Genomic DNA, 14,913 nt, shown 5'->3' with positions numbered 1-14,913 from the left:
CAAACATTAATATGACGGATATAAAAAAAAGACTGTTTTACAAAAGGATGGAACTGTTTTACTTTCAAAGTCGTATAATAATGATAACTTTTATGTACGGATTTCAACTCACAGGTTAGTTTCTTCTTTTACAAGTGCTTTTTAAACTTCCTGTTTAAACATACACAAGTTTCTAAATTGTTTAATAAGTGAATTAAACTTATTTTAACAATCATGAAACATTCTAGAATCATTTACAAGCAGTTTCAGCTTCTGTTTGATGATGGAATACATTTTTTTCCAAGAAAATACCGCAAACGACCACACAGGATTTGAAATTACCGGAGTTTCATTAAACCTTTTCTAACAGTTACAAAAAGTTTTTTTACCTAAAATTTCATGGGGAGAAGGGGTGTGGACTATGTACCAGTGTGAACTATACAAGCCTTTCTACGGTAAAACATTTTATATTATTAATTATGGTATCTGTGAGTTATTATGCCTATAATAAGTTAATGATATGTTTCAGTGCCCAGCATGATTATGAATCTGAGAGGAGAGGTAGGGAAGAGAAAATAGAAAAGCTGATGGAACAAATCAAAGGATTGCAAGCTCAACAGCACACAACAGAACATCAGAATGAACAATTCAGAAGTGCTGTCACTAAGTACAAAGCTGATATGTATGAAATCAAGTAGGTATACTAGAGAACTGTGGATTCTTTTATTGAGGTGGCTAGAAATTTCAGTTAATGGAGGAATAATTGTTAGATTATCACTCTATAGTATTGTGAGCCATTTTTAACAATTAGATACATTTTTTTTGTATTTTCACTTTTTTTGCCTGTTTTATATAACTGCATGTAATACACTAACAAAATTATACTTTTCCTTTTAATAGCCAAGAATTTCAAGCATTGAAATCCAATGAAGCTAGAAAATCCAAGACCTTACAAAGTCTACATGCAGCAAAAAATGATAAATACAAGAGATTTGGTGCCTATGTGCCAGCAGTACTGAAGAGTATAGATGAACACTGTAGGAAGGGAGCATTTCATCAGCGACCTAGGGGTCCAATAGGTAATTAATTATAAGTTTTTCATCCGCAACCTGGAGGACCAATAAATAATTAATAAGGAACTTTTCATTTGTAAAAAACAGGATTAGTAGGTTATTAACTAATTTTCAGCTATAAATCAGCTTTGTATCAATTTCACATTAAATGGCAGGTTATTGATACAGACTCCTAGGCGTTACATATGATATTTCCATATATTTTACTGTTTGTTGTAGACCATTTATGTGCATCTTTGTTATTTGAATCTGATTAATTTTTGCATTCTATAAAATTTATTACAGGAGCCTGCTTTCACCTTAAAGACCAAAAGTGGGCATTACCTGTTGAACGTTGCCTTGGAAACTTAATAAGTTCCTTTTGTTGCAATGATCACCATGATCAGAAACTTTTAGACAGTATTTTGGATCGACACTGTGGTGACAGATCTCGTCCTTCTATTATAACAAGCAAATTTAAGGTAAATTGTCATAAGTTAAATTTTTGAACAATATGACCAGTAGTGTGGTCCTTAGTTTTAAGAAAATGAAACTAGCAACTGAGAACAACTTTCAGAAAAGAACATATTTACCAAACTGGTGTTGATAATACTCTATAGGAAAAGGAAGAACTTATTTGATTATGTTGTTATGAGGTAAGATCGCATCAGCTATGAGTAGACTTCCGATATTCTCTCTTGAAGCAAATGAATTAACATCTCATGCATTATCAGTTATGCCACTAGATTAAAAAAACTAATTATTTGTGTAGAAAGGATATTTGTAAGTAATTTTTTTTTTTAAAGCAAAAGGCATTTTTAGTCAACCAGTGATTTTAATCTGTTTATTTGTATTTCAGGATAAAGTGTATGATACATCAAGACTGGTAAGTCACTTTGATATTTACCTTAAAAAATAATGTGATAAAAATTGCACAGCACAAGCTTATTGCTAGTCACTAGATATTTCTGTCTAAAAAGTATTTTTGCAACATGACCAAATGAGATGCTCAGAAAAAGACACATGATCTACCTAAGAAGAAACTGTTATTTAAAGGCAGAAAGTGTCCTTTTGTCTAGGTTTTTCTGAAAATTGGATATTTTTTTGGACGGTAATGAACATAACACACAAAAAACGTTATGAAAACCTGATAGAGGAATGAATTCTGGTTTCAGGCCAGAGTGTAGTGTGATGAATTTAGCTTTATATCTTATTTACTTTACAGAGAGTACAGAGTGATGAATTCCCTGCTGTAATAGATGTTTTAGACGTAGAAGATCCAGTTATTGCTAATTGTCTTATTGATCAGGTAATACAGGTTGAAGTATATAAAATGGTTACATTTAATACTAATGAGTGTTTAATTATACCCCACGCAACAAAGTCTGTCCGTCCGTCAGTCCGTCCGTCAGTCCGTCAGTCCTGTTTCTTGTCATCGCAACTCCTCTCAAACCACACAACAGAATTTCACGAAACCTTTTCAGATAATAAGGACATACTATGTAGTTGTGCATATCGACGGGAAATTGCGATTCAATTTTTTTTTCTAGGAGTTACGCCCCTTTGAACTTATTTACTTTAATGTACTACTGCAACAGTTTGTCATCGCAACTCCTCTCAAACCACACAACAGAATTTCACGAAACCTTTTTAGATAATAAGGACATACTATGTAGTTGTGCATATCGACGGGAAATTGCAATTCAATTTTTTTTCTAGGAGTTGCGCCCCTTTGAACTTATTTACTTTAATGTACTTCTGCAACAGTTTGTCATCGCAACTCCTCTCAAACCACACAACAGAATTTCACGAACCTTTTCAGGTAATAAGGACATACTATGTAGTTGTGCATATCGACGGGAAATTGCGATTCAATTTTTTTTTAACCGGATTTTTGTGACAAAAATGTCGGTTATTGATTTGGGGATGCTCGGCGGGCGGCCGGGCGGCCGGGCGGTCGGGCAGTCGGGCAGTCGGGCGGCCGGGCGGTCGGGCGGGCGGCAATCAAATGTTGTCCGTGCATTAACTCATGAACCGTTTGGCCAAAGCTTTTAAAATTTTAATATGTTGTTACTGACAACTAAATGAAGGTCAAGTTCAATAATGGCGATTTTGACTTTTACCGTTCAGGAGTTATGGTTCTTGAAAGATTGAAAAATGGAGTTTTCAGTTGTGTCCGTGCATTTACGCATGAACTGTTCTACCAAAGCTTCCCAAATTTTAATATGTTGTTACTGATGACAAAATGGAGGTCAAGTTCAATAATGACGATTTTGACTTTTACCGTTCAGGAGTTATGGTTTTTGAAAGATTGAAAAATGGAGTTTCCAGTTGTGTCCGTGCATTTATGCATGAACTGTTCTACTAAAGCTTCCCAAATTTTAATATGTTGTAACTGATGACAAAATAGAAGTCAAGTTCAATAATGACGATTTTGACCTTTACCGTTCAGGAGTTATGGTTCTTGAAAGATTGAAAAATGGTGTTTCCAGTCGTGTCCGTGCATTTTATCATGAACCATTCAACCAAAGCTTTTGAAATTTTTATATGTTGTTACTGATGACAAAATAGAGGTCAAGTTCAATAATGACGATTTTGACTTTTACCGTTCAGGCGTTATGGTTCTTGAAAGATTGTAAAATGGTGTTTCCATTAACGTTGTTGCATTTACTCATGAACCATTCAATCTAAGATTTCAAATTTTAATATGTTGATACTGATGACAAAATGGAGGTCAAATTTGATATTGACGATTTTCACTTTCACCATTCGTCAGTAATGGTTCTTGTGATATTGCCAGGACACAAATAAATATTAATAAATCCGGTTTGCTGTCGTTGTGACAGCCTCTTGTCTAGGAGTTACGCCCCTTTGAACTTATTTACTTAATGTACTACTGCAACAGTTTGTCATCGCAACTCCTCTCAAACCACACAACAGAATTTCACGAAATCTTTTTATATGAAAAGGACATAATATGTAGTTGTGCATATCGACGGGAAATTACGATTCAATTTTATTTCTAGGAGTTACGCCCCTTTGAACTTATTTGCTTCAATGTACTTCTGCAACAGTTTGTCATCTCAACTCCTCTGAAAACACACAACAGAATTTCATGAAATTTTGTAGATAATAAGGACATACTATGTAGATGTGTATATTGACAGGAAATTATTATTCAATATTTTTTCTTATACAATTTTTATACGACCGCAAAATTTGAAAAATTTTTCTTCGTATATTGCTATCACGTTGGCGTCGTCGTCGTCGTCCGAATACTTTTAGTTTTCGCACTCTAACTTTAGTAAAAGTGAATGGAAATCTATGAAATTTTAACACAAGGTTTATGACCACAAAAGGAAGGTTGGTATTGATTTTGGGAGTTTTGGTCCCAACATTTTAGGAATTAGGGGCCAAAAAGGGCCCAAATAAGCATTTTCTTGGTTTTCGCACTATAACTTTAGTTTAAGTTTATAGAAATCTATGAAATTTTGACACAAGGTTTATGACCACAAAAGAACGGTTGGGATTGATTTTGGGAGTTTTGGTTTCAACAGTTTAGGAATTAGGGGCCAAAAAGGGCCCAAATAAGCATTATTCTTGGTTTTTCGCACAATAACTTTAGTTTAAGTAAATAGAAATCAATGAAATTTAAACACAATGTTAATGACTACAAAAGGAAGGTTGGTATTGATTTTTGGAGTTTTCGTCCCAACAGTTTAGGAATTAGGGGCCAAAAAGGGACCCAAATAAGCATTTTTCTTGGTTTTTGCACCATAACGTTAGTATAAGTAAATAGAAATCTATGAAATTTAAACACAAGGTTTATGACCATAAAAGGAAGGTTGGTATTGATTTTGGGAGTTTTGGTCCCAACAGAATAAGGGGCCCAAAGGGTCCAAAATTAAACTTTGTTTGATTTCATCAAAATTGAATAATTGGGGTTCTTTGATATGCCGAATCTAACTGTCATGACTGTGTATGTAGATTCTTAACTTTTGGTCCCGTTTTCAAATTGGTCTACATTAAGGTCCAAAGGGTCCAAAATTAAACTTAGTTTGATTTTGACAAAAAATGAATCAGTTAGGTTCTTTGATATGCTGAATCTAAAAATGTACTTAGATTCTTGATTATTGGCCCAGTTTTCAAGTTGGTCCAAATCGGGGTCCAAAATTAAACTTTGTTTGATTTCATCTAAAATTGAATAAATGGGGTTCTTTGATATACCAAATCTAACTGTGTATGTATATTCTTCATTTTTGGTCCTGTTTTCAAATTGGTCTACACTAAAGTCCAAAGGGTCCAAAACTAAACTTAGTCTGATTTTAACAAAAATAGAAATCTTGGGGTTCTTTGATATGCTGAATCCAAAAATGTACTTAGATTGTGCAATAGCAAGTCTTTTCAATTGCACAGTATTGCGCAATGGCAAGAAATATCTAATTGCACAATATTGTGAAATAGCAAATTGTTTTTTAATTGGAGTTATCTTTCTTTGTCCAGAATCAACTTAAATCTTTGTTATATACAATATACAATGTATATTCACTTTTTACTACCAACTGATAAATTAAAATAATCTTTACCATTCAGTGATAACAAGCAGTTTTTTTACATCTTAATATTTTATGATGTATTTAAATGAGTAGTTATTGTTGCAAACTCCATTAGAAATTTTAATTGAGATTAGTTTTGGAATAAGGGAAAGGGGGATGTGATTAAAAAAATTGGGTTCAATTTTTCTCATTTGAAATTTCATAAATAAAAAAGAAAATTTCTTCAAACATTTTTTTGAGAGGATTAATATTCAACAGCATAGTGAATTGCTCTAAGAGAAAACAAAAATTTTAAGTTCATTAGAACACATTCATTCTGTGTCAGAAACCTATGCTGTGTCAACTATTTAATCACAATCCAAATTTAGAGCTGAATCCAGCTTGAATGTTGTGTCCATACTTGCCCCAACCGTTCAGGGTTCAACCTCTGCGGTCGTATAAAGCTACGCCCTGCGGAGCATCTGGTTTTTTCTTATACTTATTTAATTTCTCCAATGACAATGTGGGGACGTGGGGTATGTGAGCGTGCTCACTAAGGTTCTTTAATTTGTTAAAAAAAGATTTAAAAAAAAATGTGTATGATCTGAAGTGCTATTAAACAAGAAAACTGTCTTTATATGAAAAATATGTGAAAAAAGAGTGATCATTTTTTGTACAATGTCATGACAGTTGTACCATCAAAGGACATTTGAAGAAATTGGTGTTTTTTTTATATTTCAGAGAAGCATAGAGCTTATTTTGTTGATTGCTGATAGAAAAAGAGCCACTCAAGTTATGGACCCTGAATTAAGACCAGGTCCTCCCAAAAATTGTAGAGAGGTATAGCTTATGTAGTTAATTATAAAAAAAGTTGTTTCAATGGAATTTTCTTTTAATAGTATACTTTGCTCTAAAAAAAATCAAAGGTAAAATGAAAGACCATGGACAATTTAAAAAGATTGATATAGAATATCAAATCTTGATTTTGATTTGTTTTAAGTTCATGACATGTGATAATTTAACTTTAAATGTGTAATTTTTAATTTGAAATTCCTACTGGTACTGTTTGTTGTTATTTTTATTTTTATTACACAAGAAATGTGCATTTCAAAGCACACATTCTATAGTTTACCAGATTTTTATCTCTGTTTGTAGGCGTTCACTTTGAGTGGTGATCAGTTATACTGTTTATCCATTGTAGGCATTCACTTTGAGTGGTGATCAGTTATACTGTTTATCCATTGTAGGCCTTCACTTTGAGTGGTGATCAGTTATACTGTTTATCCATTGTAGGCGTTCACTTTGAGTGGTGATCAGTGATACTGTTTTATCCATTGTAGGCGTTCACTTTGAGTGGTGATCAGTTATACTGTTTTATCCATTGCAGACGTTCACTTTGAGTGGTGATCAGTTATACTATTTATCCATTGTAGGCGTTCACTTTAAGTGGTGATCAGTTATACTGTTTTATCCATTGCAGGCGTTCACTTTGAGTGGTGATCAGTTATACTATTTATCCATTGTAGGCGTTCACTTTGAGTGGTGATCAGTGATACTATTTATCCATTGTAGGCGTTCACTTTGAGTGGTGATCAGTTATACTGTTTTATCCATTGCAGGCGTTCACTTTGAGTGGTGATCAGTTATACTATTTATCCATTGTAGGCGTTCACTTTAAGTGGTGATCAGTTATACTGTTTTATCCATTGCAGGCGTTCACTTTGAGTGGTGATCAGTTATACTATTTATCCATTGTAGGCGTTCACTTTGAGTGGTGATCAGTTATACTGTTTATCCATTGTAGGCATTCACTTTGAGTGGTGATCAGTTATACTGTTTATCCATTGTAGGCGTTCACTTTGAGTGGTGATCAGTGATACTGTTTTATCCATTGTAGCTGTTCACTTTGAGTGGTGATCAGTTATACTGTTTATCCATTGTAGGCGTTTACTTTGAGTGGTGATCAGTTATACTGTTTATCCATTGTAGGCGTTCACTTTGAGTGGTGATCAGTTATACTGTTTATCCATTGTAGGCGTTCACTTTGAATGGTGATCAGTTATACTGTTTTATCCATTGTAGCTGTTCACTTTGAGTGGTGATCAGTTATACTATTTATCCATTGTAGGCGTTCACTTTGAGTGGTGATCAGTTATACTGTTTTATCCATTGTAGCTGTTCACTTTGAGTGGTGATCAGTTATACTGTTTATCCATTGTAGGCGTTCACTTTGAGTGGTGATCAGTGATACTGTTTTATCCATTGTAGGCATTCACTTTGAGTGGTGATCAGTTATACTGTTTATCCATTGTAGGCATTCACTTTGAGTGGTGATCAGTTATACTGTATATCCATTGTAGGCGTTCACTTTGAGTGGTGATCAGTGATACTGTTTTATCCATTGTAGGCGTTCACTTTGAGTGGTGATCAGTTATACTGTTTTATCCATTGCAGGCGTTCACTTTGAGTGGTGATCAGTTATACTATTTATCCATTGTAGGCGTTCACTTTAAGTGGTGATCAGTTATACTGTTTTATCCATTGCAGGCGTTCACTTTGAGTGGTGATCAGTTATACTATTTATCCATTGTAGGCGTTCACTTTTAGTGGTGATCAGTTATACTGTTTTATCCATTGCAGGCGTTCACTTTGAGTGGTGATCAGTTATACTATTTATCCATTGTAGGCGTTCACTTTGAGTGGTGATCAGTTATACTGTTTTATCCATTGCAGGCGTTCACTTTGAGTGGTGATCAGTTATACTATTTATCCATTGCAGGCGTTCACTTTGAGTGGTGATCAGTTATACTGTTTATCCATTGTAGGCATTCACTTTGAGTGGTGATCAGTTATACTGTTTATCCATTGTAGGCGTTCACTTTGAGTGGTGATCAGTTATACTGTTTATCCGTTGTAGGCGTTCACTTTGAGTGGTGATCAGTTATACTGTTTTATCCATTGTAGGCGTTCACTTTGAGTGGTGATCAGTGATACTTTTTTATCTATTGCAGGCGTTCACTTTGAGTGGTGATCAGTTATACTATTTATCCATTGTAGGCGTTCACTTTAAGTGGTGATCAGTTATACTGTTTTCCTTCACTACGTCATTACTCCTGTAACTACGATAGAGCTAAATTCCTGACAGCCAATGTGGAAGAAGATATTCAGAAAATGGAGGAAGAATTGCATGGGATTAGATCTGATTTAGAAAAAAATAGACAAAAACAAAAAAATCTGAATACAGAAATTAGCAGAAATGAGAATGAAGGGAAGAAAACAGATACTCAGTTGATGAAAATTCATCAGAAAATAAGGAAGTTCAATACTGTAAGTAACCAGCTGGACTTGCTTATATTAAAGGTGAAGTGGGATTTATGTCAATGAGTTAGCAGGCATACAAAAAATAATTCTTATATGACGCTCTTCTTTTGCTTTGTGAACAAAGCCAGCAATGTTCTATTTCAAATAGACCATGTGGTGCATGTGGTATAATGTCATAATTAGAGGTCGGTCATTTAAAGATGTATCAACCGTATCATATACGTTGACGTATCCGCATCTGCAGATATACCAAAAAACAGTATATGATCCCGAGCTTTAATTTTGTGAACTTTCAATAATGCAAATGGGCGACTGATTAATCTCTAATGGAGAAATTTACAAAACAATAAGGAAATATCGATGTTTTTGTGAAATATGTAACCCCACCTTTAAAGATATTCCTTTTGTGTTTATTCATATAAGATCTTGAAATATTTTTTAACTAGATTATTAAAGGATTGTGTGTGATATTCGTGTACCTGCCCTACATTGGCTCTTTTTAAAAGTAGTTGGTAGAACCCCTTATTTTTTTTTTTTTTTATAAAACACCACTATCTCAAATATCAAAAGTGTATGTTTGATTGTTTCGAAGGGATTCCAATTAGCTTTTTTTAATTGAAGCATGGTCTTATTAATAAGCTCGGGATCACATAATATTTTTTGATATATCTGCAGATGAAGATACGTCAACGTATACGATACGGTTGATATGTTTGTAAATGACCGACCTCTAATAGAACTATTAACTATGCCCAAGACCAAAAGAGACATTTGTATTGGTGTTGCTTCGCAGCTTATCCATTTTGATCTTTGATAAGCCTTATTAAATAGGTAAAAGGCCAAAGCCGAAACTGTTAATAGCATGACATTCATGTTTATTTTCTTATGACATTTTTCCTGGAATGGTGTGTTATATTTATTTACAGGATGTGGAAGATTTAAAGAGTATAGAAGATCCAGCACCAGTTGATGTCACCACATTGGTAAGTGTTTTAACAAAATTTCTTAGGAATACTGAAATAAAAAACTTTGCATGTAGTAGCAACTAAAAGTAAACATTAGAAAACATATTTTCACATTTGCAAGTGTTTATTAAAAACTATTCTGAAGTCTTTTCAGGTAATCAGCTTATACAGGCAGTACCTATTATTACGGTAAAAATTGCTTTCCCTTATAACCATAAAGCTACAAATATAAATCTTTTATGATTAAGTGAAAATGTTCACATTTCAAACCAACTGTAACAGGACTTGAGTATAGAATAATCTGAAATGATGATGTAGAGTTTACAAGCCATAAAACTATTTCTGACATTTTTAGGAGGAGGAAGTTGAAAATTTAAAAGAATCAATTCAAGCACATGAAGATCAAAAATCAGAGAAACAGGGAAGATACGAGGATGCTCAAATTGAAGTAGATGAGGCTGATTCAAATTTTAAAGTTATTGAGAAAGAAATGAGAAGTAAAGCTGAAGGAGGTGAACCTCTTAGAGACGATCTAGGAAAAGTACAGGCGGAAATAGAACAGGCCAAAAGTCATAAAAAACATTATGAAATGAAATTCAAGGAGCAAGAAAAGAAGATTGCTGATTTGAAAAAGAAAATAGATACTTATAAGGCAGAAATACAGGTATAATATAGTTATGGCTATTTATATAAGTAAATATTTCTATTTCTATATCTGCCCATTCTTACTGATATTTAAATATGAGTCTGATTTGTTTTGCTGTCTGGATCATTTCTTGTTTGTGACATTCGCAGAAGAAAGATTTTTGGAACATGATGGATTTCAAATTGATAATTGAAATCTGAGAAATATTCTTAAAGGAAATAACCTGCAAAAGATTATTTTGTTTGTTCAATCATTGATGAATGTGAAATATTTAATTAATATTTCTGTTTAAGCAGACAGTTTGGGTCAATTTTGTCAAAATAAGCTAAATTTCATTACTGGTTAATTTTTCACTTTTAAAAGTGAATAATTTTATCTCATTGAATCTCTATTCATATGACCTTTAATTGAACCACTTAGCTTGAGATATGTTACGCATGTATTCACCTATTAAAAGGAAAAGAATGTCAGCTTTGATACTGAAACAAGAATGAACTACTAAATTGACTGATTCGATTCATAAAAAAAAAATCTTATACGATGATAAACATACTTTTAAGCCTATAATATGATATCAAACAGACCTAGAAAAATCTAATTGCATGTGGTTGCTATCATTTGTATATATATTTATGTTTATATTGGTTTATATGACTCCAGCAGTCTTCGAAAGTCATCTCGATGGTTAATTTGATGATGTCTATACAAAAATTACTCACAAAATGCTGATACATATTTTGATACCATAGATAAACTGTTTATTGCTACTTTCTGAGTCAAAACATGTTCGCTTAGCCGTGGTCTTCCCCATATATGAAAACTATTATCAGTCGAGTTGCTTGAGATGGAAAATTATCACATAGGAAGCAATATACAAGAAAATAGCTATAACTTGTAATATTATTAATTCGTATATTTTAACAAATTTGATTCGTTTAGGGATAGTCACATGTTAAACTATATTTTCGAAGGTAGAGAGAAAACGGCGGATAGCAAAAAGCATATTGACCGGCAAAAAGCATATTGCACGGTTATTTTTAGAATATCTAAAAACCGATATACTTTGTGACGTCATGTAATGAATTTCAGGATATTGTTTAGCATTTTGAAACAAATGATATCTGTGATCGATTATTTGACGAAAAAAAATCATCAAGTACATAAGATGTCCAAAAAAAAAGTAAATGAAATAACAACTAATATGTTGTTATTGTCAAGGAGACAATGTACGTAATATCTATAAAGTTCCAACAAACCTAAATAACGATTTTGATACAAACACGGTCGGAAATTAATAATATAACAAATATAGCCTTTGTATGAGGTCAATACAGGATATATCGACCCAAAGAAGTATATCGACCTCGGACTTCGTCCTCAGTCAATATATCCTTGTATCGACCTCATACAAAGGCTATATTTGTATATTGTTGATTAATTGATAGTTGTTTTCTTAATGTCATCCGTGTTGGATGTTTTCACTTAAAGGTATTAATACTAAATTGGTCACAATATTTTACAAATGTTTAAATCAAACCAACAATGGTAAGTATTAGTTTGTGTGGTTTATTATGAAACATGTATCATAAATATAATATATTAGTAAAAACTAATATTCAATCGAAATGGTTATTAAATCTGATGATAAAAGAGTAAAAGTAAGTATTTCAGATATTGACCTAGAATAGAACCATATATCCTGAACTTTTAATTCTTTTTCAGACTGATATAGACAAAGCATTTATTGTTTGTCCTGAGAGACGGAACACTCGTAGAAGTGTAACCAATCTAGAAAGTGAAATAAATCAGATAAATAAAAGAATTAAGACAGAAGAGAAAAGGTAAAGTGGTAAATTATTCATATTTAATTTTCCATTGCAAAGAAGTTGTTGAAATGAGATAAGAAGTCCTTCATCCAACAATGTGTTTGTTTAACCAATAAATCACCATTATGGTACATAAATTTTTGTATAGTTTGAATAAATGTTGTTATGGGTGGTAAAAGCCAAAGGCATAAAGAGAATTCATAGTTTTTTTTTACTACCTAACTGCTTTTAAACATTTTCTCCAATTACATTTTTTTTGCTTTTTAGTTTTTTTGCCATTTACAAACATTGATATTACATAACATTTATTTCAACCTTAAGCCGTGGCAACCCTGAAGAAATTACTAGGAGGTACAACGAAACTAAGGAGTCCTACCAAAAAATACGAAGAGAAGTGAGACAATGCAGGACATTTATTGAGGCAAGTTAATGTTAAATCATTGGATGTCATCCAAGCTTCATTTAATTTGGGTTATAAACTAAAAGTACATTAACACTGTGCTTAAACGGCCGTGGGTAACTTAAGTTACCCACAGCCCAAGATGGAGCCGCCTGGCTTCAGTTAGGAAGTTTGCTCCTATATAATTACAATACCATGAATACAAAAGAAATGTTCAGTAATTAAAAAGTTATATAAATCTTTTAGGGAAACTCTGCACTGTAAAACGTGGTTTGTTACTACAAAATAAACGATTACAGCACGATTCGCTAAAACACTTATGATGTCCGTAACTTCAAAACAACTTGTCCGTAACTTTCTTCCTTATAACTTTAGCATGATGTCAGTAACTTTCAAAGAATCTTTATTCGTGGATGTAATTATTTTAAAAAAGAAATGATAAATAACAAAAATACCGAGCTCTTAGGAAATTCAAACGGGAAGTCCTTTGTGGAATGGCAAAGCCAAAAGCTCAATTTAACACACCAAACGAATGGAAAACAACGGTCATATTCCTGCCTTGGTACAGGCATTAAAAAGTAAAATTACAAAAATACTGAACTCTGAAGAAAATTCATAAAGGAAAGTCCCTTATCAAATGGAAAAGTCCAAAGGTCAATCGAATGGATAACAACTGCCATTTTTGTCGAGCCTGCAACTTTTGTTGCAGAAAGCTCGACATAGGGATAGTGATCCGGCGGCGGCGGCGGCGGCGGCGGCGGCGGCGGTGTTAGCTAACTTCTTAAAAGCTTTATATTTTAGAAGGTGGAAGACCTGGATGCTTCATACTTTGTATATAGATGCCTCATGTTACGAAGTTTCCGTCATTCACATGTCCAATGTCCTTGACCTCATTTTCATGGTTCAGTGACCACTTGGAAAAAAAGTTCAGATTTTTTGTAATGTTGAATTCTCTCTTATTATAAGTAATAGGATAACTATATTTGATATGTGCGTACCTTGAAAGGTCCTCATGTCTGTCAGACAGTTTTCACTTGACCTCGACCTCATTTCATGGATCAGTGAACAAGGTTAAGTTTTGGTGGTCAAGTCCATATCTCAGATACTACAAGCAATAGGGCTAGTATATTCGGTGTATGGAAGGACTGTAAGGTGTACATGTCCAATTGGCAGGTGTCATCTGACCTTGACCTCATTTTCATGGTTCAGTGGTTATAGTTAAATTTTTGTGTTTTGGTCTGTTTTTCTCATAGTATATGCAATAGGTCTACTATATTTGTTGTATGGAAATATTTTATGATCTTTATGTTAGTCGCACAGGTTTTATTTGACCGTGACCTCATTTTCACGGTTCATTGCACAATGTTAAGTTTTTGTGTTTTGGTCTATTTTTCTTAAACTATAAGTAATAGGTCAACTATATATGTTGTATAGAAGCATTGTTAGCTGTACATGTCTGCCTGGCATGGTTCAACTGACCTTGACCTCATTTTCAAGGTTCATTGGTCTTTGTTTAGTTATCTTGGTTAATGTTAAGTTTATGTGACTGTTGTATTAAAGCTTAGCTTTATACTTAGGACTATCAACATAATATCAATGATTAGTATAGAAGGCGAGACAGTTCAGCGTGTGCACTCTTGTCCTGACTTGGTATAGAAAATTGTACGGCAAAATTAATGTATCTTACATTCTACTGGCTTTATAGATTGTTAACTGTTTAAGTTTTAGATGATAAATCATGACATGCAGGTTATAAATCTCACCATTTCCAAATGTAGAATCAGTCCAAACCTCTAAAGAATATATGTATGATTTGATACCCGATCTTATTGAATCCCTGAGGTCAATGAAACTTTTAGAAGATTTTAAATCTACCTTTATTGCTATAATAAACTGACACCAGTTCAACAATATAGCCTTCCATCTACTCCTAGATATTGGCATTTTTTTTTCTCACAATCAACAACACATCACACTAGATATAGTGAAGAGACCATACTTTTTTGGCTAACAATTCAGAAATTATTTAAAGGAAAGGATATCATTTTTTTTCTGCGGCTACACAGGCCAAGGACTCATCAGTGAACAATCTATAAAGCTAGCAGAATGTTAGATAAATTTCGCCGTACCGTCAGATCCCGTTTTATCCCGGGAATAATTTTTAAAAATTTAACGGAAAATCCGGGACA

At 33.3% G+C, this 14,913-nt stretch overlaps 1 protein-coding gene across 3 annotated transcripts in view; it reads left to right on the top strand.

The window, feature by feature from the left end:
- Window positions 1-14,913, top strand: part of LOC143056217 (structural maintenance of chromosomes protein 6-like) — a 42,185-nt gene that overhangs the window by 14,059 nt on the left and 13,213 nt on the right. For all 3 annotated transcript variants that reach the window (XM_076229316.1, XM_076229308.1, XM_076229300.1), the window contains exons 12-22: window positions 509-673; window positions 880-1,058; window positions 1,338-1,513; window positions 1,891-1,917; window positions 2,257-2,340; window positions 6,308-6,406; window positions 8,624-8,893; window positions 9,814-9,870; window positions 10,208-10,516; window positions 12,221-12,339; window positions 12,646-12,745. In XM_076229316.1, the coding sequence (XP_076085431.1) occupies window positions 509-673; window positions 880-1,058; window positions 1,338-1,513; window positions 1,891-1,917; window positions 2,257-2,340; window positions 6,308-6,406; window positions 8,624-8,893; window positions 9,814-9,870; window positions 10,208-10,516; window positions 12,221-12,339; window positions 12,646-12,745 (1,585 nt within the window). The remainder of the gene's footprint in view (window positions 1-508; window positions 674-879; window positions 1,059-1,337; window positions 1,514-1,890; window positions 1,918-2,256; window positions 2,341-6,307; window positions 6,407-8,623; window positions 8,894-9,813; window positions 9,871-10,207; window positions 10,517-12,220; window positions 12,340-12,645; window positions 12,746-14,913) is intronic.

Source organism: Mytilus galloprovincialis, chromosome 1 (assembly GCF_965363235.1).
Source record: "Mytilus galloprovincialis chromosome 1, xbMytGall1.hap1.1, whole genome shotgun sequence".
In the NCBI taxonomy this organism is placed as follows: Eukaryota; Metazoa; Mollusca; class Bivalvia; order Mytilida; family Mytilidae; genus Mytilus; species Mytilus galloprovincialis.
This window is presented reverse-complemented; position numbering and strand designations above follow the sequence as displayed.